Here is a 27,092-nt window from a genome sequence, read left to right as displayed (position 1 = left end):
TGCGCAGTCACGTTATAGTAGAGAAGATATTAGAGGGAAATGATTAATGCCTTTGATATATTAATAATAAATTGATATAGAGAGATAGAGAGCATATGAGATATAATTAAATACCAATATTCCCGTGGACGAGAAGGACATGGCTCCTATCGCCCAGCCGCTCTCCAATTTCAAGAACTCCTCGGGTATGTCACGGCAGTAGGAGTGGGTCTCGTCCGGCACGGTGCCTTCCGGACAGTCGATGCACTGCGTCTCGTCGTTCGGCTTCCGTATCTATGTGCATACAGCATCATCAAAGCTCATATACAAACACCCATGCACGTACATACACAATTGGCATTACGTTACGTATATATATGTGACATTCCACGTCAACTGGCCCACCGACGAGTCCAAAAATAGGAGCCACCTAGAATATCACTGAGGGCTTAAAATTTTCGCAAAGTCAAGGGCTTTCGAAATTCACGTGGCCTTTTCCCCGAAACCCATCCCCCCACCCCCTATGGCGGCCAAAAACCCTTGGGCCAACTTTTCGCATTGTTCATCGTTTAATAAAACCCGCATAGTGTGGCCGGCTGGGGTCTACGATGAACCAAATGAAAGGTTTTGAGCTCTACTTTTCGAAAACATGTTATAAAACCATCTTCGGGTTACGTAAAGTGCCGTATGACTGCAAAAACCACGCGACGCGTATTTACGCCTCTCTATTTTTTATCTCGAAAACCATTGAGTCAAGGAAAAAAGTTTATTGAACAAAAAAGTCTTAGAATTGATCGAGGAACACCCTCAAATTTTTTCAGAATTTTTTGGATTCATTTTATATATGCGGAAACGAGGGGAAATCGAATTTCTCAAAATCATCCCCGAAAAATTCTGAAAAAATTTGAGGGTGTTCCTCGATCAATTCTAAGACTTTTTTGTTCAATAAACTTTTTTCCTTGACTCAATGGTTTTCGAGATAAAAAATAGAGAGGCGTAAATACGCGTCGCGTGGTTTTTGCAGTCATACGGCACTTTACGTAACCCGAAGATGGTTTTATAACATGTTTTCGAAAAGTAGAGCTCAAAACCTTTCATTTGGTTCATCGTAGACCCCAGCCGGCCACACTATGCGGGTTTTATTAAACGATGAACAATGCGAAAAGTTGGCCCAAGGGTTTTTGGCCGCCATAGGGGGTGGGGGGATGGGTTTCGGGGAAAAGGCCACGTGAATTTCGAAAGCCCTTGACTTTGCGAAAATTTTAAGCCCTCAGTGATATTCTAGGTGGCTCCTATTTTTGGACTCGTCGGTGGGCCAGTTGACGTGGAATGTCACATATATATACGTTATACACTACGCACAACAATACAAAATACAAAGGGCAGTTCGCTCGGTCGTTGTTGGGTATATGAGGATGGGGTAGTGCGGGCGATCGGGAATCAATAGAGCGCGACGGCAGCGGCGAGCTTTCGAGAGAGAAATACGTTGTTCTCGGCGCAATGGCAAATCGGCCGCAACTTATTCTCTCTCTCTCTCTCTATTCCTCATGTATGTATGTATGCATGCGCGGGCTTACGCGCGGAGAGTTCCTCATTGTNCCTGATCCAGGAATTATTTGAATATTTGTGATTTTTCATGAATTTCAAAAAAACCCTAAAATGGCCAACTTCGGGCCCCTGAAAAAGAGTGATAGATGGTCCCAAAAATTCTAATAAAATTTGGGGACATTTCTGACATCGGGAACAGCAAGTTTTTCATATTTGCAGAAAAAAAATTTTTTTGGCCATTCGATTTCACAGAGAATCGGCCATATGCGTGGGCGGCCAAGGAAGTACCTGTATACGTCATCATTTCAAATCCACGTATATTTGCAATAATCAATTCGAATTTTACTTCGCAAGCGCCGATATTATTGGTGCATACATGTTTTATCTGAAAATTTTGGTAATTTGACCGATATTTTGTGTTTTTAGGGTAGTACTTTTGTATACGCGCGCGATCGAGCAGCGATCCAGAACCAATCATTATGTGTAGCAATATATAATATGATTCGTCGAAGGATGAATTTTGCATTTTAAGTACGTCATTAAACTCATCTGCTTCATTAGTTTCGTGAAGATTTATATAATGTGCCTGCGTGCAAAAATAAATACATATTATCGTCGGATGTGCCAGCTCGCGCGCCCCTCAACGATGAACAATCAATTTGCCAAGTTTACGACAATCCTGTTTAGTTATCGTTTTATAAATGAGGTGTTCGATCTGGATAATCGAGTGGCCGACAATTTTTTGGTGTTGGCGGGATGAAATTTTATCAAAAGTTTCGAGATCGAGCATCTCTTTTTTCAAGGTAATCAATAGTGAAAAAAAACTATTTTTTGCTTTTTATACCTTTTTCTGACCTGGTAGATATGCTCGATATTTGGTCTAAAACCCAAAAAATGTGTTTTAAAATATATTACCTTAAATTGAATTGTTTTTGACAATTTTTCTGTTGCAATTATTTTGGATATATTAAGCGGATTTTAAATAACCTTAGAACGACAATTGCATTATTTCAAAAAATTTAGAATAGATTTCAACCAATTAGAATTTAATAATACGACTTTAATCATCCGTCACTAGATGGCAATTACCTTCATTTCTAGAAATCTGAAAGTGGCTAAGTAAAATTGATAGTATAAGTCAAATCGTTGATTTTGCTATATACCAAGTGCAAGTTTCATAAGAATTATGCCCTTGTATTGGCCTCACATGGCCCTTCAAAATAGTTTTTTATTAGCCAAAAATTAGCCTTAAAATATTGAGCATTTCTACCAGACATACAATAATTTTTATATTATTTTCAGAATATAAAAATGAGTATCGACTCAAGGACTCCTCGATAAAACCCGAATATAGAATAATTAGTTTAGCATTGAAGCTAAGTTCAGTTTCTGCTATGCTAAGGATAAATTTCCAATACCCGAGCGTAAGATCACCTTGAATAAAAGGTGAAAATAGGACAAATATTCTAGATATTAAAATTCTTCTACACACTCACTCACATTTTCCGGTATTATATAATTCATTTATTCGTAAAAATAATTCTTTACTAAAAAACTGCGAATTTAATTGCTCGCCGAACTATATTTTATATCGAAAGATCATAATAAGCCATCGGTTAGAAAAGAGTGACATCATTCGCAGTCGCTGTCACGCCGTATATCGCGAGTCGCGAGCAAAAAAAAACATATATATGATAATCGAAGTGAAAGGAATATTAACGCTCGCGTATATAATACGGCGAGTAAAAAAGGGAAAGAATAAGAGTAGGGGCCGAAAGGAGAAAGAGAGAGGTATAGGTATCGTTCGTGTCCAGAATTTACCAACCTGGTATTGAGTACAATTGAAACAGTGCCAACAGCAGCTCTCACCCTCGACGTATTTTTTCGCCTGACCGAGTTCACAGGGCAAAGAACATACGCTCTCTGGCGGTGAAGCGTGTTCAAGCCGAAATTGGATTTCTATGAGCACATAAAAATACGATTAGATCTCAAGTGTAAGATAAAAAGAGAGTAAGAGTAAGAGAGAGAGAGAGTGAGAGAAAGGGAAGATATTTGATGGATTAAAAGCTTGTGGATTTATTATATCGCCCGTCGTGCGGAAATGTTGATACAAGGCAAGAGAACAATTTTTCTTTCACCTCGAACGGATTGGCTCCTGCGGGTAAAGCTCTATCTCCCCAAACGCGTTTACTATTAAACCAATTCACGAGCTTTTACTCTCTCTCTCTCTCTCTCTCTAGCTCGGCATCAAATATTTTCCGAAGCGCATGCACGAAAAGACTCGAATCTGTGTGTTCAGCTGCTCCTACCGTTCATATCCAAATGCAGAGTGCCTTCCAAGTACTGACCCACTCGCACCCACTTATATTGGCCGGCCGAGATCTGCTTGAAATGAATAATATTATATCTGGCCGGGCCGTCGCCGTTGGAATCGAATTTGAATCTGTCGCCGCTCAAGCCTTTAAAATCGACTTTGCGCAGATACTTCAAGAGCTCTTCGCCCTTGGTCGGTCGCATCTCGTCGCACAGACCCTCCTTGCCGCCGCAAAGATCTCGGTGCATGTCTCTGCAAAGAAATGCAGAATTTTAATGCCATTTTTTTTATTTTTTTTTATTTTTTATGAATATAAAAGCGAGAGACAGAGTGGAATCTCACCGAAAGGCATACGCGAACGCCATGACTGCGTCCGAAACGAATTGTAGCTGATTTTCGAAAGCCATGTCGCTCTTCATTAGTCGTTCTTTGGTCGTGCACGCATTTTCGTACTTGACGTTGTAGGGCGTTAACGAAGAGTTAGGGTATTTGCATTTGAAGTGATCCTCCCAAAATTCTATAAAAGTATTACGTGAATAACTTTATTGCGTTACCAATAGTAATAAAATAAAAAAACGTCAAAAACAATAAAAATAAAAGTACACCACCACTATGAGTATATTAAAAAGGTACTCTAGAGTACTCTTATATTTTCGATAAGTTAATTAAATAAAGCCGCATTATATTGAATTGCCATCGACTGCAACTCGCTGCTGCTATATGCGCGTCCCATTGTAACGCAGGGGCTGAACTGAATCGTCAGCACTGGGCACACCACCACCACCACTACTGCACGATCGTCGCGTCCGTGTGTAATAAAAAAAAAAAAAAGAAAAATTGCAGCCTCATCATCAGTATTAAATTTCGTCTTACGTTGGCAAGAAGCGCCGCAGCACAGCATCAGAGAGTTATTAATCGAGGTCACTTCATTATCGGTGGTGGCGCGGCTTAATCACATTATAATTTCGCTGATTTTCGACACGAGGCGCGGGGGTTGGCAGTTTCGGTAATTTTGCTGCTGCTGGCCCGGGAGTAAATATATATCTCCAAAGCAATTTCTCGCGAACCTATAGGTTTGCGCGAATCGTATAATGTACATCGAAATTCGCGAGCCAGAAAATTCGATAATTCGATAAAACACGCGTCATTGTTGCGCGTTGTGTGTTCGTAATCGGGAGCTACAGCCCCCCTCGCGCTATTATATAACAAGTAGCGGCAACACACCAAAAAAAAAAAGGCCGTGTGTAAAATCAGGTTGCGAAAGCTCCGCTGCAGCTCGTTATGTGGCCAGAGAGAAAACACAACAATCAGCCAACTGCTGCTGCTGCTGCTGCTTCGTACACGAAAACTTACCAACGAACCAGGGATTCCTCTTGTTATTCTCGACGGTGAGATTTAAAAAGTAATCCTCGAAGCCCTCGACCGGATTGGCCTGCGGTTGCACGGAGAGGGTGCCCTCGACCTCGGGCTCGTTGCCGTCGCTGACCAAGCCGCGCGCCGACCAGCCGTCGCTGCCGATCCAGGAGAACGCGCCCGTGGCGTTGCAGCGTCTCACGGCCCTCATCAAGCCCGCGACCTCCTGGTCCGAGCCGTAAATAATGCAGCCTGTTTGTGTGTCACATAGAAGTGGACATCAATGCGATATACAAAGTTTATATGTACCTATACATAAATTTTTCATCCGTGCACCGGAGCTTAACTGCAGCTTTTTACGCGCATGCATGCACGGACGCAGAGAGAGCACCTTGGCGTGTAACTATTTCGCGGACTATGACACGTGCGCTATATAGAAAATAGCCGTACTGCTGCAGAGAGTATAACTTTTAAAGCTCAGGTATGCTCTTTCTCTCGTGCGCCGCTGCTATGCGATGCACATACGTGGGGCTGGCTGTCAGTGAGCGTATATAGCCCCGCGCGAGGGCAGAGAGAGAAGACAGGCAGTCAGGCCAGGCAGGCATGAAGGCAAAAGCACCCTCCAGAGACTGACAGATGTGATATGCCATAGCTGCTCATAACTAAACTTGTTAAACAACCCGTACGTCCCCGCTCATGCATTGTAAACTTTTTTCTTCTTCGCTCACTCGCGCGCGCGCGCCTGAGCAGCTCCCGGAGCTGCTATATACACACACACACACGCTACATTTGCTTATTTTTTATTTCACACCTCGAAGCCCGGGATTATTCTTACGTTCGGGCGAGGGAAAATGTAAAAAAAAAAGAGAGAGAAGAAAGGAAGAGCTGCTGCTGGTGATGGAGAGAATGGTGCGAGAAAAAGTTCCAACTTGTGTAACGAACGCGAGCGCGCGCACGGGGGCTACTGCTAGTTTAATAAGCAGTATACTTTTTTTCCGTGGCGAATGCGAAATTAGTACTACTTACGCGCGGCGAAGGCTATAATAAAAGTATTCGCCCTGAGCGCCACCTCGGGGTTAATTGCTTTTCTTCCAATTGCGTAAACATTTTCTTTTCCCTGCTTAAGCACGCGGACGCGTATATAAGCCGTGAAATATCTCGGCGAGTTTTATAATCCGTAGAGCATAATATAGAGCGCGCGAGGCATCATATGGATTTTGCGCCCGATATGAATTCATGAATGAAAATCAAGTCGGGTTTTTTGTGCACCAGAAAAAAAAAATGTGGGTGAAGGAGAGAGAAAAAAAAATAGCGAAGAGAGAATAAAAGAGACTCACCTCTGGCTCGCCTTTTCGTCAAAAGTTTTTGCACAATCGAGTCGTACACGCTCTCGTCGGCGACTCCAGAATCTTTGACCAATTTCTCCTTTACCGCAATGCAGATATCGTTTTTCGCCAATAAGCTCTCTAATTCCTCGAACGCCTGTCAAAGTGACGGTCATTAATATATCGTTTGTGTGTACGTGGCAATATAATGTTGGTCGTGCGTGCGTGCACTGATATGTTCGTGTGATGTACGTTGTAGTACTCTCGCGAGTTCGGGAGATATAACGTGGAACATTACACATTCATAATGTTAATTAGTTGGTCGGTTGAGCAAATGCAAATGTTGGACAATGTTACAGAGCGATAGTCGATCGTTAACATCATTGGCATGCCAAAAGCACTTATGTGTGCTTGTGTGTCTGTATTATCAAGTGTGCGGGTCGCCGATGTTAAATTGACATAAATCATGCTATTACCTTAACGCCGTAATTACTTTCTTCGTATATGACTGATACGTAGGTCCAATTCATTTGCTTGATAATCTCGACCATGGCTTTGACTTGATAATGGTCGCTCGGTATGGTGCGGGTGAAATATTCGAAGCGCTGCTTGTTGGATAGCTCCGGGCTAGTCGAGAAGAATGACACCTGTTCACAACATGCATTAACAAACCATTATTAATACACCGTTTAAGCGCAGCGAGGTCGAACAATAAAAAAATAAAGAGAGACAAAATTCAATTTTGAGCCAAATTCGAAAATATATTACTCGAAACATTTCTTCAATGATGTGTACGAAAAATTCAAATGAGAAAAATCAGCATATGCACGCGCGCGCACGCGAGAGAGAGATGCTAAAAAGGCTTCTCTTCTTCTAAGCCATCTTGAATCTGACGTTTACGCGAGCGGGGTTTGACGTAAAAGAGGGCGAATTCGAAAGTACACTGTATTATCCTTGTTAAATTGAATTCCTCGTCGTGCGCGAAATTTCGAATGCCGCCGCCGCCGCTGCTGCTGCTGGCTTTATTGTGCACAGATCGAGTCATCTTAGCCGAGATGTCAGCGATGAACGCATAATAAAATAGAAATCGCTATTTTCATGTAAAAAAAGAAATGTGTTTTGGTGTGTACGTGCGCAGCGGTGGTACGCAGCGAGTTTAAAACGACTCGACTACTGAAGTTTGATTGATGTAAAGAGGTCGGTCAGTAGCAACAGCGATGTGGCGGGCGCACATCGCGAACAGAACAGAAACATCAAAATGATAAATAAATATTCAACCGGTTGAGCGCAGATCCGTGGAATTGCTGCGAGGGAGGAGGAGGAGGAGAAAACGGTGAAAGAAACGCTCAATCATTGTGAAATCAATCTCGTTGTTAGCAATTTGATTGAGAAATTCAACGGGGGGCGATAGTACGCGAGCTAGCTAGCGAACGAATGAAAATCTAATCACGTGCACCTTGTATCGCAAGTTTATAACAGCCCTGAATCTGAACGAGCAATAAAAGCTCTCTATCGCAGTTTATTTTTCGAAGAAGAGTCAGAAGAAGAAGAAGAAAAAGAAGAAGAAGCAGAAGAAGAAGTAGAAGAAGTAGGAAGGAGAAGAAGAAAAATACATTGGCTCGCAATTCTTTTCCTCCTTTTTTTTCTATTCGGACCAATAAATTGATGACCGCTGGGGGCTTACTCAAGAGATCTTCAAAGAATACATTGTGCAGGCAGAAGCAGCAGGAAGTACCGGTATGCAGTAGTGGCGTAAGGGTGCAGTGTGGAACTCTCGGTCCCCATGCAAATAGACCGGCCTACGTGAGTGGAATTTTTGCACTTTGCGAACTTAACTTTCTCGAGCAGGGGGCAGAGGAGAGCACGAGTCGAGGGAGAGAGAGAGAGAGAGAGAGAGCGACATAAGATGGACTGTGCACTTGCTTACTGAAGTTGAATTCCGAGTCATATAACGATATGTATATACATATATCGCGATTTGTTCAAGAAGTGAATATTTCTCTCCGGTGTGCGATACTCTATATAAGCATTTTCCTAAAATTCCTTGCTGGTATTTTTCGAAAAACTCTTGGATGCGCATCGTTTTTCTCATACATTCGGAGATCAAGTACGATTACGTGTATACATATAAACCGCGTCGGTATACATTTTCTTTTATACAGATAGATATATATTTTTTCTCCTACTTCAATCTCTACTTTTTGTCGAGAGTTGGCTGGAAGAGTTAATGTTATATTGAAATATAAAAATATCATCTCCAGAGATATCTCTGGGTTACGAAATAAAATGTTCCCTAAGAAGAGAGAGATATAAGTTTTGAAGTGTTGTGAGGTTTTAGCCGATATAATCCGTAGAAATAATAAACGTTCGCCTCCAATGCTTTGTTTGGACTTCGACCCCTTTTAGCTTCGAAGATTGTGCTCGAGAGACGACTTTGCTGCGATCAAGGACATTAAATTAATGAACAATCATGGAACTTGTCAGCGAAGATCTCTAAAACTTATATTAGCTACAAGCTACGCACGCTTTTGTAACTTTCAATTCGCTCGTAAAAATAAAAAAAATTCTCTGCGTCAATAATAAATAAATGAATGAACTTCGCTTTTACTTTTTTTTTTTTGCCATTTTCCGTACGATTACTTTTTCCTATGCGGCAATTTTTCGCATTGAATTTGTATCGGGCTAACCCCTATTCAACGAGTTTCGTGCGACTTTAACTTTCTTTTCGTTTGAAAATTCATAAAAACTTAACAAATGATGGATTTATACCAGAATTTTTGAAATACATTTAACAAAACATTTTTTAATAATTTTATTTTAAGTCTTTGAATCTAGACTTACTCGTGCAAAGACGATCGGGGAGAAACCATAGACTTACACAATATTATATATTATTAAGCAGATTTCTTTGATAACTACGAAACATACATTTTTCACTTGTGGATTCAAAAGTAACGCGTGGTGGTAGAATTTGAAAGTACACAGAACGTCGCGATGATTCATTGAAGGCTGGTATTAGATATCAAAATACATATAATAATGTTCTAAAATGAAAATTTTCTGTCTTTGAAGCCAAAGGAGCCTAATTGGAATCAGTTAAGAAAAGGATCGGTCTATAGTTGTGGAGAAAAAAATTATCACAATTAATAAAACGAGACCCACGAAGTCACCTTGATAACTCAAAAACTTGAGTTTTTTACGTGACATCTGGCGGTGGAATTTGAAAAGAATCAAAAGCATAATTTTCAACCTTTTTATTACTTTTTCAAACTTGCAGATCCAAACATACACCGAAACGGTCAACGAGCGCTTCTTACTCGACGATCTATTCACGCATACTCGCACGTTCTCGAGTTTAGGAACATCGATATCGAGTATCGTCTTATCATAATTTGAGTAGGGCCGACTCCGATTGGTGGCGAGACTGTTTACTCGAGCATCGTGGAGGGCGATTTGCTTGTTTATTTACTCGACCATCGAGGAGCACGCACACGATGTCGGTTGGTTAGCAGCCCCACGGCGGTATGAGTGACGGTTTCACGATGCTGTGTGCGGTTCACTCGTTCGCCGTTTCGTTGTATAAAGTGATGCCAATGGTCATGCTCGTAATATTAAAACTTTACTTTGTGTCATTATATACATTATAAAATAATTATATTAACAAAATTTAACTATAAATTGTATAATTTTCTGCTCACTTCACAGTTAACTTCACAACTAACGACAATGTATGAAACCACTATCCGGAAAAGCTGTCTATGCAAAACTACTCGTAGCCTTTTACGAGAAGATTAAACCATCATTGATGATATTAATTTATTGTTATGATTAATTATTTACTTTTATGGCTCACACAGATACATCGTTGGAAAATTGCAAACAATTTCGTTCGTAATCATCTTTAACAATTAATTATAAAAATTAAATATAATAATTAATAAACGATGGGCATTTAAGTCAACTTTTAGCTTTGTTTAACAGTACTCGCACTGTAAATACCACTTGTTCTGTAACTTTCAAAGCTTAAATGTAATATCAAACTCTACATTCGAATAATAATAATAATAATAATAACAAAATTGAACTCTCGTACGCAACGGATGCAAATGTATACAAAGTCTCTTGAATTTAGATTACCGTCGTGGTGGCCCATTTGTACTTTATCGCAGGGTATTAGATTTTTCCTCAAGTTTATGAAATCAGAGAGATAAAAAAAAGGCTGAGCACGCGGGCTATTCCGGGCGCACAAATAATGGGATACTTCGCACTCGATTTTCGGCGTGGATTCACGAGCACGTGGGACAATAAATATGAGGCGTGTGTGCGGCGCCGAGGTATATAGGCGTGCTGCATGCAAATTCAGCCATAGCCGAGAGCTGAGCTGCTGCACACCGAGGAAAACGAGAAAATTATATGGAGCTAGTCTCTCTCTCTCTCTCTCTCTCTTTCTCTCCGCAGCGGAGGGGTGGAAGGGGGGGGGGGGGCGAGAAAACATGATTTATTCCGTTGATTAAACACACTAGGCGGGTATATGTGTGCCTACAGGTTAGAAGAAGTGCCAAGATATTAACATAAGTATCATTATCCCACGAGCCTCTTCCTTATATACCCGAGCTTGAGCGCGGCGCGGAAAAGTAAGAACGCAGCAACCAAGTATAGTGAATGAGAGAAACGGATACGATGTGCAGGGCGCCATATATGCGATGTAGGGTAGAGGTATACGGCACATATATATTCTCGTTGGAAGGAGGAGATAAAGAGAAATCTAGTGAAAGATAGTACGGGAGCTAGCTTCGGCTCTAGCTCTAGCTATATGTACGGGCGCGCTGAGAAAAAAAAAAGGAAAAGGTTTCGTGAAAAGGATCGGGTGTATGAGCACAGACACACCAGGGGTAAGTGGAAAAGTGTGTGTGGCCAAGAGTGCTACCGCCGACGCCGCCTCTGCTGCTGCTGCTGCTGCTGCTGCCTCTGAGACTCGCAGCCTGTCTGCCTCTCTCTGCCTGCAGCATGTAAGATAGAAGGTAGAGGTAGTAAGGTGATTTTACGGGACAATGGTTTCAGGCCAATACTTTGCTGTGGAGAGAAGAGAGTAGAAAGAGAGGAAGAGACAGAGAAGCGTCACAAAAATAAAGTTTCACGGGTCACTGAGATTTTACTCCTTCGCGAATCTTTGGACCGATATATTAATCATCTTCGTCCCAAGTATATAAGGGTAATTTTCAAACGGAGAGAAGAGACGAAGGGAAAATAAGATAATCGCAACCGATTTCTGCCAATTTTATGCCAGAGCTTGCTCGCGCCAAATTCTTATCCTTTACGTGTGTATATCTCAAATCGTTCGTTCGTTCGTTTGCTGGCTCGCCTCTGCGCCACTGGCCAATCGGAATTTCGGAAAAATATTCCAAGCGCTTTTCATTTATTTTCAAAGATAGGAATTTTTACGCGCGCACCCCGCCTTTTTACCCGAAAGTTTTATTCGAATTGGAGACTGGAGGGATAACAGTTTTAGTATATCGGTACAGCGAATGTAAAAAATTGATTTTCTTCATTTCGTAATCTTATTCATCAGTTAAAAATGTTTCCAACGATAATACCCTTCTCCTCGCAGCCCGGCAGGATCGAGCGGATAATGGAAAATAAGATTATACAGAATTCGATGTAAATGGTATTATTTACGATACACGCAGGAAGCAAGAGTTTCTCCTTCTTTTTTTTTTGTGCAAAGTTTTAACGACATTTTCTTTCGTTCGAGAAGTCGTAACGGTGCTGCGCGCGGCAGCAGCACATTTTCCATAAAATCAATAATGCAAATTTCATCAATCTCAGGATCCTCGAATAGACGAATACGACATATGCGCTCAGCGACAGCAGGACGATAGAGTATGGAAAAAAGAAAAAAAAAACAACTTTGCGTTTACACTTCGAGAAATATTTATATTAACTCGCGTGTATGTGTGAGTATGGTATATAGGAGAAGAAGTAAATACTTATATATACGCACCTGGGGTATTCGAAAGAGTCGTAAAAGATTCGCAACTTGTATGGAGGTAACGGAGCTCGCAGCGCCGACCACGCCGGCAATAACCTTCCTAACCGCCGTCTTGTTGCAATGAAACTCGGCACCGTCTATATTGCTGATGGAACCTGCAAAAAGAAAAAGAAGAAGAAAAAGTAGAGAGAAACACGTAAAATTTGTCCAGTTATAAATATATTAAGAGAGTTCGAAGTGGTATAAGCTTTCACGGGCAGCTCGAACATGTACGTATGCGTGTGTATACGTTTATGAAAAATCCCCCGCGATCGTATGCATGGCGAAAGTTAATTCAAACAGTCCTCGCTCCTCTCTCTCTCTCCCTCCCTCCCTCCTGCGTCAATATTGAATCTATCGAAGGGAAAACTTGACTCCCTTTCACTTGCAAATTGCAAAAAGTTTTTTGCTCGCGTATACCTACACAGAGAGCAAAGGGGGCCACATAAATCTATTCTAAGCCCTCTCGATCGGGATATATCGAGTTATATACGAGATATACGAGAGTCGAAAAATTGTCAGCAATAATTCACCGCTAGTGTGGGTGGTCCATCATCGGTTGCGGCTGCCGAGACTCGTGCAGCAACACTTGGTCCTGTACTGTATACCTATACATACCTATAGGCCGGCCTCTGTGCTGTGCTCTGCTGCTGCACCTCTGCGCACAGATCATATGCGCGCATAGCTATGTATTTCGTGCCCTCTCTCGGCCCGTTATAATATCGAACGCGATAAATCCTCCTTGACAACGTTCCATCGATCCTTTTGTTGTTGTCGTCAACATTAGTCGTCAGGTGCGCTCACGGCTGTCTCTCTCTCTCTCTCTCTCTCTCTTCCTCTCTGCCTCTCATAATACATAAGCTCAACGAGCGTGAAGCCCAACCAAGGGGAAAATTGATACGCGCGCGCGGCCAAAGTGCATGCGAGTCTGGAGCTGCTGCTGCATGATCGATTGATCTTGCTAATGAATTGTGTAGCCCAGCGCAACGATGCGCATTGTTTATTAAATTGTGCACTTCAACTATATATATCTGTGCGTACGCTGCACACAGTGGGCTAATAACTATTGTACACTGTAACGCCTCTGCCGATACTTATGTTCGTTTGATTTCGCGCAGTGCTCGATCTCTCTGGGCACATATTAACGGCGCTTTATCAAGAGGGTGATTGGAAAATTTATATATTTCCAGGATTCCGCACGCCCTCCACCTACCTCCGGCACACCACTAACTTTTAACGCGCTGCGCAAGCATCAACGTTATATATATGCACGACGACGAGCAGTGGTATATTTTAATGTCACGTCACAACCGAAACTGAAGAATAGATTTGCAAGTCAATTTGAATGGGCTTCCACACACACACACACACACACCCTCGATCCTCTCTGGAACACACTTTTATTTCGGCCCCGCGCGCATAAATATCTATCGGTAGATAAATTCGCGCGCCAGGCCAAGTTTGGCATCAATAAGTTTGAATAGTCAACTGACAAGGCACTGTTTGTGTGTGTGAGTGTGTGCGCGTCTATCGACACCTATCCTATTCTCCTCTCCGGCAGCACACTTCCGAGTGTAGTTGTTGAATCGACAAGTTTTTTCACCGTGAAAAATTCTTGATCTCGGGCTCACTAAAACGGGTTTGTACTACTGAAAATATAATGAATTTTATATTATAGAAATATTGGGTAAATCTGAAAGAGTCCAAACTTCTGAGAAATCATGATCTAATACCCAACTAATTTTTTGCATGAATTGATAAAAGTAATTGGATTACATGAATAAAACTTGAATTAATGAGGAGGGCCAGTCGAACTGGACGTTATTTTAAACATTTTATGGCCGTAATATAATGATGCACATTTTTTTTTATGATTATTTTTTAAAAATATGAAATTTATGCAAATTACCATTTATACACATTTTCAATAGAGATCTTTAAACATCGAAAGCACGATTTTTGCAAATTTCGAAATTTATTTTGAATATTATTTTTACTTTTTCACTTGTAGGTTTATAGGTAAAGGTACTCGCTATCTATTAATTAATTTTGTACAAACTTTTTGACATGTTAAGCACAATAATTTGATAATGAATGACTCAAATACGGTACTGTAATAATTTCGAAGCAAATCTAAACCCACCTACACGTTCAACAAATGTGGTCGAGTACTAGCAGACTCACCCTGCCTTTTTATTTGGACAAATTGGATGTTTCTTTCCAGGTATCGTGTGTTTTCTCGACCATAAATTAATTTCAACGAGTGTTATAATATTTTTTAATTATTTTCTACGCGTCGGTTCACAAATTTTCACCGTAAAATAATTTAGAGACGAACGTAAAATCAAGATCGTAAAAGGCGCGATTTAACATGCGTATAAACGAGAAAGGTAAGCGATCTTGAAATTTATTTTTCAAGGTAACATGACATAATCCTCTAGTTGGCACGTCGCGATAAAATCAGGAAAATTAATTAGTGCTCGGAACAAAAGTAAAGACTTCAATTATGTCGTCCGAGTCGTTGTCTAAGCTCGCCATCTAGATTGTAAAAGTTTTCGCTCTTATATACGTTTATTTTTTTTTCAACCATAACGAATTTATACGTTACTTTTCGCCAAATGTTTTTCTAATTTTCAGTGACTTTCATCTCCTCTTTGCCGAGCTAAAGATGTATATACTTTATTCGAAGAAAAAAATACGTATTGAAACTCGTGTTATACGTCAGCCCTCCCACAATACACGAAACAGCTGCTGCAGCACAGCTTCGCTGTATACGGCGTTTAAACCTTTAAGGTTTTCCACGTTTGAGATAGAAAACACACATCCTGCGACACACGCTCGTCGATCAAAGTGACCCGAGGGGGCTTTTTATACTCAAGCTTGCTCTCTCTCTCTCTCTCTCTCTCTCTCCTGCTACGTGTGCTGTCCTAAAAGTGAAATAGACGAATAATGGGTACATTTGAGATAAGCACTGGAGAAAGAGTAATAATAGAAAGACATTCGCCGTAGGTATAACGTATATAATACGTGTACGTTTCGTATAACCGTACCATAAGCGAGGAGGACGACTGGACACATGGTCGACGATATATCGTCTGCGCGTAACAGCTAAGTATTATATAAGCGGCCCGAGCGTACTACTACCAAGAGAGCGAGCCGCGCACATTAGAATTACAAACTTGACATGCGCGCCGAAGCGATTATACATATCTTTGCACTTAATTCTATTCACAATGAATGATGGTGTCAGCAACACCCACACAGCTACGCATACTTGCACGGAGTTGCACGGAGCGAGCGAGAGAGAGAGAGAGAGAGAGAGAGAGACGTTGAAGTCTGCAACAGTCAAGATCGAACGAGGCAGAATAGATTTAACGAGGGTAGCTGCTGCTGCTACCGGTGGTGTATATTATTGATGGGGGATTCGGAATGGATCACCCCTCAACTTCGGGCTTAGCGGTTTATTTTTTCACGAGAATTATCTCCTCCTCAGTTAAATGCTGTATCAGTCGGTTCGTGCCTCGGTGTATGTACGTACTTACAATATGCAATGTACTGAGTTGCAGTACGTATATGTTTAGTTTGCTGGAGTATTAATTCGCGAAATCTGCTGACTCGGCGCTCAGCTATAATACGTAATATAATAAAATATGTAATATTGATATAACGAAGAAGCTTGATTACAGGGATCGCATTCTAAGACATTAAAGTTTTCGTGGATATAAGACTATAAGCTGATACGTCGTTAAAAATTTCTTGACGGCTCGTAGCTACTTACATGATTATTACTTTTTTTTCAAGGAAAATTTATGTAAAGGAAGCAATTAGCGAAATAATTATTTAAAAGAACATCAAAATCTTCGATGTAAACGTAAATATTCAAGTCAATAAGTTATATGGAGTTTATTCGCTGTTTTAATAAAAAAAAAAACTTGCTTTAATTAATCCCCGATTACGTCATCGTTTTAAACTATAAACTTCCGCGAATCCCTGATTATTAACTTTTTTAATCAGTGATTATTTACAATAACATTGAAACTTTGAATTCTTAATAATGAGCTACGTAATAGAAGCATGTAAAAAAGTTTTCAGCTTTCGCGCCACAATCAAGACATAAAAAAAAGTTCGTGTGCGAATGCGCCAAAAAGAAAGGAATATGCACAGTGGGTGATTTCAAAAATTCAATTAACGAATGCGCCACACTATACATCACCCATGCTTACCATTTTTCTTACTCACTCTCTCTCTCTCTCTCTCTCCCTCTTACTCGAGGAAGTCGAAAGAATGTATTTAGCGTTGAAACGTTCTACGTACGGTTATATACACGGTCGTCGTCGTCGCGTGGGTGTGTGCCGCGCGCACGCTTGGCGTTCAGTTGATTTTTCACGAGTTGAGTTTTGCGCATGCAGCAGTAGCAGTAGCAGTGCTGCCGTTACTGCTACTGCTGCACCTCTATAGACGCACTACTGCCGCTGCTACGTTCGTTCCGTCGTTCGTTCGTTCGTTCGTTCGTCGCCTCGCACGCAGTAGTACTTCGCTCTCTCTCTCTCTCTCTCTCCTTTTTTTTCGTTTAGAAATGCGGCGTCGCACGTTTACTTTGTCTCTTGAAAAAGTTCCTTGGGCGACGATAACTCACACGTGGCAGGAATTTTTTAGCGCATAAAAGCTTTTCTTCATTTCTTGACTCGAGGCTATATAGCGTTCAATTTTTGCGCGCGCGCGTGTGTGTGTATACGGTGTATGTATACGCACATTGGGTGAAACTGCGTCATAGATACTCTCTTGATATACTATATAATATATACTTTTACAGCACTTACTTCTCGCAAGCGTCAATCGTAAACCACAGCAAATCATTTTTAGATAGATTGTATTGATAAAACATGAAAGAAATAATGGGAAAGCTTGAAGGGATCATATATTGATATTTTATCGCTTATTTTTTACTTGATCAAGCGAAAATGGTAAAAATTATTTGTTTGATCTTCTCTCTCACTCTTGTTTTTTTCTGGGGGGNGGGGGGGGGGGGGGGGGGTTTGAAATATATATATAAATCGCTACGTAGCTCTGTTGGTGACAGGCATGTTATATTATTGAGCTACTTCAGTTCAGCGTTTTATCTCCCAACCCTTGGGATAAGCATAACCAATATTATCTGTGTTTAAGTTAATCATTATTTTTGACGCTGTCAGTTATATTTTAATCTCCGAGCTTTAATTGCCTGATCAGATGAGGTAGAAGCAAGAGGTCGCTCAAATGAAAATGAACTGATAATAATAAATCATTAATATTTATCTTCATTTTAATTAGCTGTCTTATGCTCTTGAAAAAAAACACTTTCATCAATTTTTTCATCGTTTTATGAAATATGTATAAAAGTACATATTTGTATTCAAATATTACATCATTTACGAAGGTCTGAATTGAATAGTTGAAATAAGTACAGCAGCTTGTTAAAAGAGTTTTATTAAAAAATACCGAATAGTTATCGTGAATTTTTCATGGAATTTCATTAATTTTATTTAGCATTTCTACAATCATTCTGAAGCCAAGAAAAAGTAGTTTCTTGTGAACGTGAAAGTCGATGGTTTACCGATTTCTACAAAAAAAAAAAAAGGAAAATAAAATGCCTGTGGTTTTTCATTCTGACTGATGTGGTATTTCATTATCGTGACACTGGCTGATCAGCCTTTTGTTTCACGTCCGATCGTTGGATTCTTGATATCCAATTATGTCATTAATTTAGAAAATTTTCAGCTAAAACGCGAACAATGATCTTGTCAGTTAAGCCAGGGCAGTTTATATACAAAACTCGTATTGATTAATGTTGGCTAGCTCCAAGTACGGGACTGTCCTGTAGTTCGATTCACAGTGTTTGACACATTTTTTTTTTTCGTACTACATAACATTATGCACAGTATTAAAGTTATATGATGGATTGATACCCTCCAAAAAGTTTAAAACTATTTTGTAATACTTGTACGGTATCCATTTGCTTATCAAATGAATTAAGCATTAGAATTACATTTAATAAATATTTCGTTAAAAATATCTCGATTCCGTTGTAAAAACAAATCAAGGGCATGAATTTGCTGTAACGCTTTCAAACTTGATTAACGTTAAATGAAAAGCTTCACCTCTGCTGTTTGGTATTTATACCGTAGTCAACAGCGCGCACATTTATGAATTCCTCGAAGTCCCATAAATATCGTACACGTTATAATGTCTGGAGAGCAAATTCCGATTAATAGAAGTCGAAACTCGAGTCGAAACACATTGTTGACGCATGAGCTTTGATAGTGAGAGAGCAAGCAGCAGCTTAAATGCAAAATTCAGCAGAAGCAGCGGCGCACCCAGTACTGTACGTGTGGGTGCTGCTGCTGTACAGTTTCGTGTGTGTGTGTATGTTATATTTCGAACGGGTTGAATTTACAAGCTTACGTGCTCGATTAACGACGCGCTCGGCATAGGCAAGGATTTTTTCGTTCGCGCTCTCTGCTATATACGCGGAGAAAAATCATTCGTTATTTTGCCCTTTTTTACTGCTACTCTATATTACCTCTTTCTCTCTCTCTCTCTCTCTCTCTCTGGCGTATATGTATTTCTCGATATCTATATAGATTCGTTTTTTCCTTATCCACTTTTTCTCTTCTTATAGTAGTACGGCGCACGTTTTCGCAGCGAGCGAGCATGCTGCTGACACATTATTCCGACACGACGTGCATTATAGCGGAAGTCATTTTCTTTGTTTGACAATAAGAAAGAGTATAGAGAGAGAGAGAGAGAGAGGGAGGGAGAAAAGAAGCGGGCCACGCGTATGCGGGTGCATGGAAACTATCAAAAAAGAGTAACATGAAATGTTAAGTAATTCGATGCTTCTCCGTTTCCCTTTTTTTCCTCTTTCTTTCTCTCTCCCCCGTCTAATCCTCTCCTACATCCGACCCGAGTGTGTATACGTTGCGCGCGCGTGTCAGTACATAAACGGAACCGCTTGCAAGACGGACACAACATAAAAGTACTCGTGACATGGTACTGCTACTGCTACTACTACTACTACTACTACTACTACTGCTGCTGCAACTGCTACCAGTACTACTGGACACCGAAAAATTTATAGCGCCGAGCGAGAGCGGCGGGACGGCGAGAAAACGATGAAATAAGTGCGAGTAAAGAATATATTGTTTCGGCAAGTCGACGAGGATAAGGAAGCAACTTCTTCTTCTTCTTCTTCTTCTTTCGGTGTATATCACCCGCCACACACAGCTACACACAAAATCGGCGAGAATCAAAGTTACTTTACGGAATTTGAAGCATTCACGCACACAACTCGACTTTGAAACATAATTTACTCGGCGTGATTGAAACTTTAGTTTTTGAAATTTTGACTTCATCTTATGTACCGTCTGTACCATTAACTTTGTTTGTATCAGATTTAGATTTATGAAGGGAGAGTTGAAATTTTGTTGCATAAAGCTGTCGATTCCGCGCGGCCTCCGCACGGGATATTGAGACGAATTTTACCCTGTACAGTCCCTGATAAGCTGCTGCGTCTTAAGCAAATTGGACTAAACTTTATTTGAGATAATTCGTAAATGGATTTTGAGTGTCATATTCTATTCATTCTATTATTTATTCCATTTGTACAAAGCTTTTAGAAATAGTTTGATCCGTTTCAATAAAAAATGTATAAGTTTTATTCGGACAAAAAAAAAAGATTGGCTTTCACCGAATGAGTCGTTTAAAGTTTATGTAGAAAACTTTTTTATTGGGATTTCAGGTAAAAAGGCTGTTTCAAACATTTTTTTTATTTTTCGATCATTTTATTTCTGCGTTGTACAGCAAGAATCTTTCAACTCGAGAATTAGGCGAAATCTGTCGAATAATGTCATAATAAAGTTGATCCTAGTTCATTTAGTCTTCCACCTTAGCTGGTGATCAATTATGGTTTAATCGGTTGACTAAAACTAATGTGGCGGCTTATATGCTAGATACTCTGACATGGCTTTGCTAATATATCAAGTTAATCTCCGTACAGGAAAATCAGCGGTAGATGTGCGGCTGGTAATAATCATCGGAGAAAAAGACGAGGAAATTTTTGCACGCGAACATTTCCATAATTTCAAAGTACAGCGAGAAACTTTATTGATTCGAGCTTTGTCGAAAAAATTGCGATGGCTGAAAAATGGCTTTTCGTGACATCTATTTTCAAAAACATACACGCGGCGCGGGATGCATTTGTTTCGCTGTCTCTGCGAATCCACGTTATTGTTTTTTCTTTTTTCAGAAAGCTATTCAGAGAAAATTTCAGGAAAAAATCTGGCTTCGGTGCCTCTCTTTCGGATGAATGAAAAAACTCCGCGCGTTGTAATGTATACGAGAGCGCGGGGGGTGTTACCGTGCTATATACCTCTATCTGTTATTCTTCTCAGACAGAGCATAAGGTGCGCTGTTCAATTTACTTTTTATGATTGAACGAAAATTCACGACAGCGCTAGGGAAAACTTTGTAAAATAGGTGCCAATAGATTCCCTTTGCGCGAACTCATTCCATCAATTTTCTCCCTATCGCGAAATGAAATTATGAGAGGTGTCGTCAAAGCCTTTAACGTTTTCAATGGCTATAATGAGCATGAAAAGCCCTTCTGTAGATTTGTTGTACTATGAGCGAAAGTGTAAAATGTATGAAATAAAATGTACCCCCATTATACATCAACAGGAAAAAACGTATGAGCGAGAAAAAAACTTGGTTAATTATACCTAATATTTACCTAATAGAAAAGTACATGCAATTCAAATTAAAGGGGCGTGTTCGCGAAAAAAAATTAAAAGACTTCACAAAATTTTTAAATTTCTTGATAAAATCTTTCTTTGAAATTGTGAAAACAAAGTCGAAGAATAATTGAGCTTATTTGACTTGAAAATATTACTGCAAAAAATCTTACTTTTTTGAAATATGAAAATGTAAGAAAATATTCGTTTCTTTGCATTTGTAATTCCCTACTCATTAAAACAGTGTATGTTGCATATGGGTCAGATTCAGAATTTTTTAAATGAACCTGTGGACGAGGTACACGGATTTTCCTCAATTTTTGGTATGCTATAGTACATCATAAAAGAGTCCTCCTCCCCCCCCCNCCCCCCCCCCCCCCCCCCCCCTCTATAAACGTCTATTTTCTATTTATATTTATTTCACCGAAAATAAAATAATTTAAATATTCAATGATTTTTTCTGAAGGCCTGAAGCCCTCGAAAAATCTAAAAAAATTCAAGGTTGTTTGGATTGTTGAAAAGTACCTTCATGAATTTTTTCAGATTTTTTAATAACTTCAGGGCTTCAAAATAAATATAAATAGAAAATAGACGTTTATAGCTGGGTTAGGGGGTAGGAGGGGAGAGGGAGTCTAAAATTTTGGTTTTGGGACTCTTTTATGAGGTACTGTAATATACCAAAATTTCAGAAAAATCCGTTGATTTCGCCCGCAGGTTTATTTAAAAAATTCGGAATCTGACCCATATCTATAAACCTTTACACAGAGTAGAATCACGAATAAGAGGAATTTTTCTTTCACTGCTTATATTTTATACGCACATTAAAAAAACTTCTCTTTACCCATAACGATATCTATTACTTGCTCGCTATAATGAAGACAAAAATGCTGACGGCTATTAGTTTTCGCACTCAAAAGTGCTAACAGTTAATATTTATCTTGTACCATCGTCGACGGTTTCTGAACTATACCCTCGGGATTTCTTTGTTTTCTCTGATTACACTATAGAGAATTTAAGATAATTAAAAGTGGCTTGAAAAAAAGGAAGTAAATATATGTGAAAGGCATAAAGAAACGAAGAAGAAAATCATAAAAAGCGCCTTATTATTATGCAAATTTAAAAAATTAAGCTTTTAGATTATATAATTAATCACGTTTAAGAAATTTTTGATATAAATATACACGTGCGGATCCATTTGAAAAATTTTGAAATTAAAAAAGTGGCTTAGTATTTTTCATTTAAATATCGTACGAGTGTCAAAGCAAAGGGAAGTTTTTTACGTGCTTATAACGCCTTTTCAAGCATTTCTATTCAGGCTTTTAGAGTAGTTAAAGCGAATGTGTATACATACAAAAGATATATGTATAATAGAATGATACAAGTTTAGTCTCGTAACAAAAAGAAGTTATTAAGATTGCGTCGTTAAAGCTGCATAAAAAGCCGCACGCGACTTATCAAAAAATTTACCCTTCCCTACATAGGCTCGATGTCCTATATAGATTGCTCTCGGTTGCGCTCTTTTTTTTTTTCCTACAGACTGATGATGTGGCACTTGTGCGAGCTTACAGGCGCGCAATTCTACTTTTATCTTCTTTCATTAAATGCGAACAAGCTGCACCGCGATTGTATGGAAGGAGCTGTAAATTAAAATTCTATTTATTCATATGTGCAACGGAGAGTTTATTTAAAAACTTCGTTTACATACGTGCGAGCTTGAAATGTTATTAAAAATTACATGTAAAAGCATTGATTGCTCTCTCAAGTTTGTAGTTATGCTCCGGTAACTAATTTTATTTTTTTCGAAAACGTGGCACGAAATCGACTGCAAGCACGAGGAGTCTAAAGGATCGTGTGTGTTTGTTGTCCATGTGAGTTTACAAAAAAAAAAAGAAGTAGCTTTAATAGCACACTACGATTGAGGGCACGGAGAATATCGACTAGGAAACAGCTTCAACTTTGAAAGAAACTCTTGTTGTCCAATCAAACACAGAGAGGAAACTATTTTACATATATATGGAACTTTACAAAGTCGTGTACTAAAGGATATTTCCACTTCTAGCCATATCGATACCTGATTGTTAGTCGAGAAGGGCGTTTTATACTATTAATTAACTTTTACAAATTTTGAGCGCCAGCTATAAATACGAGAATTATTCTGGAGGAAATTGTTATCCAATTCTTTGGGGGGTATTTTAAATAAATTCGTACAGTATTTATCACTTTTTCGGCGGTTATTTGATCGATGCACAATTATGAGCAGCCATTGATGCAAATTTGAATAGTTATATCAACTCCAATTTGAGCGATGATTCGCTTGATGAAAATTGTACTTTCATTCATGAAATTCGCGCGCGCATACACGCATTTTCACATGCGAGATTATCACAAAAGATATAATTCACAAAGTAAACCAATGTAAGAGAAAAATTGCTCGCCTCTTTCTCTCCCTCTTTTTTTTTCATCACTCATATTTCAGCCGCAATTTAATTACCCCTCGGTACCCATTATGTGCTTAATCATTAGTACACGAGCGCCTTACGTGTTGTGCGCTTTTATAGTACGAGAGAGACGCTGTATACACATAAACAACGGGTATTGTCCTACGCACACTCGCAGTTATACGTGTGTGTGTGTGTGTGTGCGCGCGCGCGTTGTAAAACGAAGCTACCTTCCGGGACATTAAGAATTTACCGGAAATAATTTCTCTGTTTTTTCCCTCTTTTTTACCCTCTTCTCGTTCTGTAGCTGTCGCTGACTATTAAAAATATTATGGTTTTTCAATGGTTGTTGTACGAGCCGACGAATGAACTATAAATCTAGCCGTGATATCTCCGCCGCGGTAACTTAATTAGACGCGAATTCCGCTTCGTCGAAATGATAGTACGTAGTATACGCGATGGAACTTATAATTGTGGAACGCGGCAATTTCTGCAATGTCAATCTAAACCGTTTGGTATTTTGGATAGAGAAAGCGAGCGAGGGAGCAATAATTACATTGTCACTTCATTGATAAGAAAAATACGTCAGGCGCGTAATTTCCAAATGTCATACGCATATGTACCCTACTACCCGTATATCGATTGAACGGATCGGCTGAATTTCAAATCCCAGAAGCAAGATACGTATCGGGAGAAAATCGATAATGAGTCTAATACAGGAAAAAACTCTCGTGAGAATATTGCCTCACTCGCGCGCGCGCGCTCATAGTGTATAATAAATGAAGTTAGATCACGAATGTTTTGTAGAAAGAAAAAAGTTACCGGCCCCCGATCCTTTTATAACAATGAGCTTAGCGTATGTCAATCTTATCGACGCAAAAGGACGCCGTTTAATTTTGATGATAAATAAAAATGAAAAATTGCGTCTGCTTTGAGTTAAAGTGCGTTTGTAGCGATCTTTTTTTCTGACCTAAAAAATAGAACGCAGTAAATTAAAAGCGAATTGCAATGGTACATTAGAGCGGGGAAAAACGGAAAAGTCCCAGGACACGTGTAATTAGCGGTCGAGGTATAAAAGCCGATAAACACGTGCTTTCGCTGGTTTTTTTCTTTTTCCGCTGCCTGCTTGCCTGCCTGTGCGCTAGGCCGGTATGCCGCTATTCTTCACACCCCGTGACCCGAAAATAATACTTTCCGTTTAGCGCGTGCACTATACCAGCGTACCGGGAAATGCTACTTTTTGACCGCGCGAAACGGCGCTGGCATGAAAACTGAATTTGTCTCGCCAGGTGGTGGTTATCCGCGAAAGAAAAAAAAGTTTTCTCAGCTCTCACGACACCCGCAACGTAATCTCATCCCCGAATAAAATTTCCTCGGGTGGACTCTCTCGCGCGCGCGGATAACGAGCAACATTATGTAGCATTATACATTTTTTTTCCCTCACTTTTACTTTTCGCCTCATTGTTAGCAATTACGCAAACGCGCCAGGGGGGTGGTAGATAATGGCTATAGAAAATAGAAGTTGGAAAACTAATGCAACCGGTCCGCGCGTGTAGTAACTCTAACTCGAAGTCATAAATTTAACAATTCAACATTGCGGGGATAATGACTTTTACCAAATCTAGCCGGTGTACTTTGTAAACTGCACGAGCTGAGCACCCGCGTGGACACTGAAACACTTTCAATTAGGTGATTTTGGATTCTCTCGCCCTGCGCTCTCTTTCGTTATTATTCATTTTGCTCTGTGCCCATGTATTATATATAGTGACGGCACACATTCTTGAAAACGGTAATTTTATGCCGGCATACTCATTATTGCCACTAACGCGAAGGTATAGCTGAAAATTTTCAAGCTTTTCTCAGACGTTTTCTTTGTTAAATACACCAAGAGAAATTTATATAGTCCATTATAAAAAAATGAGTATTGAAAGTTATCATGTTCGGTAGTATTTGTTGTACAACGTGAAATAATTTTAAGATTTGTAACTTATGATTATAATATTTTTTGATGGTTGAATTTTTATCATGTTGTATGGCAATTTTCTCAATCGTAAAGGGTAGTCAATGAATGTTGTCGTTTCTTTTACGCAGCAACACTCTGCACTAGGAAATCCTACAGTCTCGCGGCAGAAACATTAGCGGCAATACACTATTTTTTGCGAATAAAAAAAAGTTACTAGATTAACGGTGTAATATAATGAAAGAATTTGAGAGCTTAATAGATCATATCGACTGGAATAATGAACACCAATGTCTTGTACTTATCAAAATTTCAAAGATGACATTGACGAAAATTCTTGGACTTTGATTGACACTCATATACATACACTCATATATTGATTCTAAAAAATATCTTGCCACTTGCGAGTTGTGCTAAAAGTCCTCGTTCGCCATCTATAGGCGATTTATCAATCCGAATGATATCATTAATTTTGCTAAACAATATGGAAATTTTCCGTAGAGTACATGTTTGTTTACAAAATCATTGAAATGTATGTCATATTACTTATACATACATACTATACATTGTTTCTTATGGGACGAGCACCTCTTAAAAGCGGCCAAAACCATCTCTTAATAGCGGACACCTCTGTTAACGGACACTTTTTTGTACATTTCAATCATTTTAACGGATACCGCATGAAGAAATATTATGAATTTACAAAAATTTTGAAAAAATCATCAAAAACAGAAAAATATACGCAATTGTATACGTTATTGATCATTAACACTCATCTGTAATTCATTATGAAGTAATAAATGCATAATAACAGTATTTTTAATTTTATATTATTAGTTTTACTGTATAGTCATAATTGCAACATAATGTATTTAAAATGATAATAAAAAGTTTAAATTAGCGTTAATTTATCATACATTAATTAAAAATTTCCTATAAATTTTTTACCATGTATCGAGCTATATATTTTTCCCCACGATGTTAATAAAAGTTTTGTATTACAAATAATCCACTTTAATTACAAAGATACGAACGCACGCGAGTACGGTTTGCTCGTGGCAAATGAAAACAATGTAATCTCGTGACGAGATTATTTCGATGTAGAGTCGCCTAGCAGCAGCAGCCTCTTTTCCACACGCTACTCTCTCGGGTCAAAAAGAAAATTGCTATAAAAGACCAGCGTGCGCCGAGTCGAACTTTTTTCGAATTCAGACGCAGCAGGGGTGATGGCGGTGGTGCTTCTGCACGGGGGCAGGAAGGGGGTCATTACAAAATCCTTTGTATGCAGGTCTCGAAATAATTTAATCGAGATAATTGCAGCACGAGCTTCCAAGATATCGATTTCTATTTCATTTCCTGACACCCCCCCCCCCCCCCCC

The 27,092-nt window shown here is 39.5% G+C and overlaps 1 protein-coding gene across 1 annotated transcript in view; it reads right to left on the bottom strand.

Annotated features, from left to right (window-relative positions):
* LOC106653408 (metabotropic glutamate receptor 2-like) overlaps window positions 1–27,092 on the bottom strand; it is a 33,097-nt gene that overhangs the window by 4,351 nt on the left and 1,654 nt on the right. The window contains exons 2-9 of the mRNA XM_014372834.2: window positions 12,521–12,663; window positions 6,996–7,166; window positions 6,532–6,676; window positions 5,195–5,446; window positions 4,184–4,358; window positions 3,837–4,093; window positions 3,353–3,486; window positions 115–273 (exon numbers count right to left, since the gene is read on the bottom strand). Of these exons, the coding sequence (XP_014228320.2) occupies window positions 115–273; window positions 3,353–3,486; window positions 3,837–4,093; window positions 4,184–4,358; window positions 5,195–5,446; window positions 6,532–6,676; window positions 6,996–7,166; window positions 12,521–12,663 (1,436 nt within the window). The remainder of the gene's footprint in view (window positions 1–114; window positions 274–3,352; window positions 3,487–3,836; window positions 4,094–4,183; window positions 4,359–5,194; window positions 5,447–6,531; window positions 6,677–6,995; window positions 7,167–12,520; window positions 12,664–27,092) is intronic.

Source organism: Trichogramma pretiosum, unplaced genomic scaffold (genome assembly GCF_000599845.2).
Source record: "Trichogramma pretiosum strain Unisexual culture from Peru unplaced genomic scaffold, Tpre_2.0 scaffold1, whole genome shotgun sequence".
Classification (NCBI taxonomy): Eukaryota; Metazoa; Arthropoda; class Insecta; order Hymenoptera; family Trichogrammatidae; genus Trichogramma; species Trichogramma pretiosum.
This window is presented reverse-complemented; position numbering and strand designations above follow the sequence as displayed.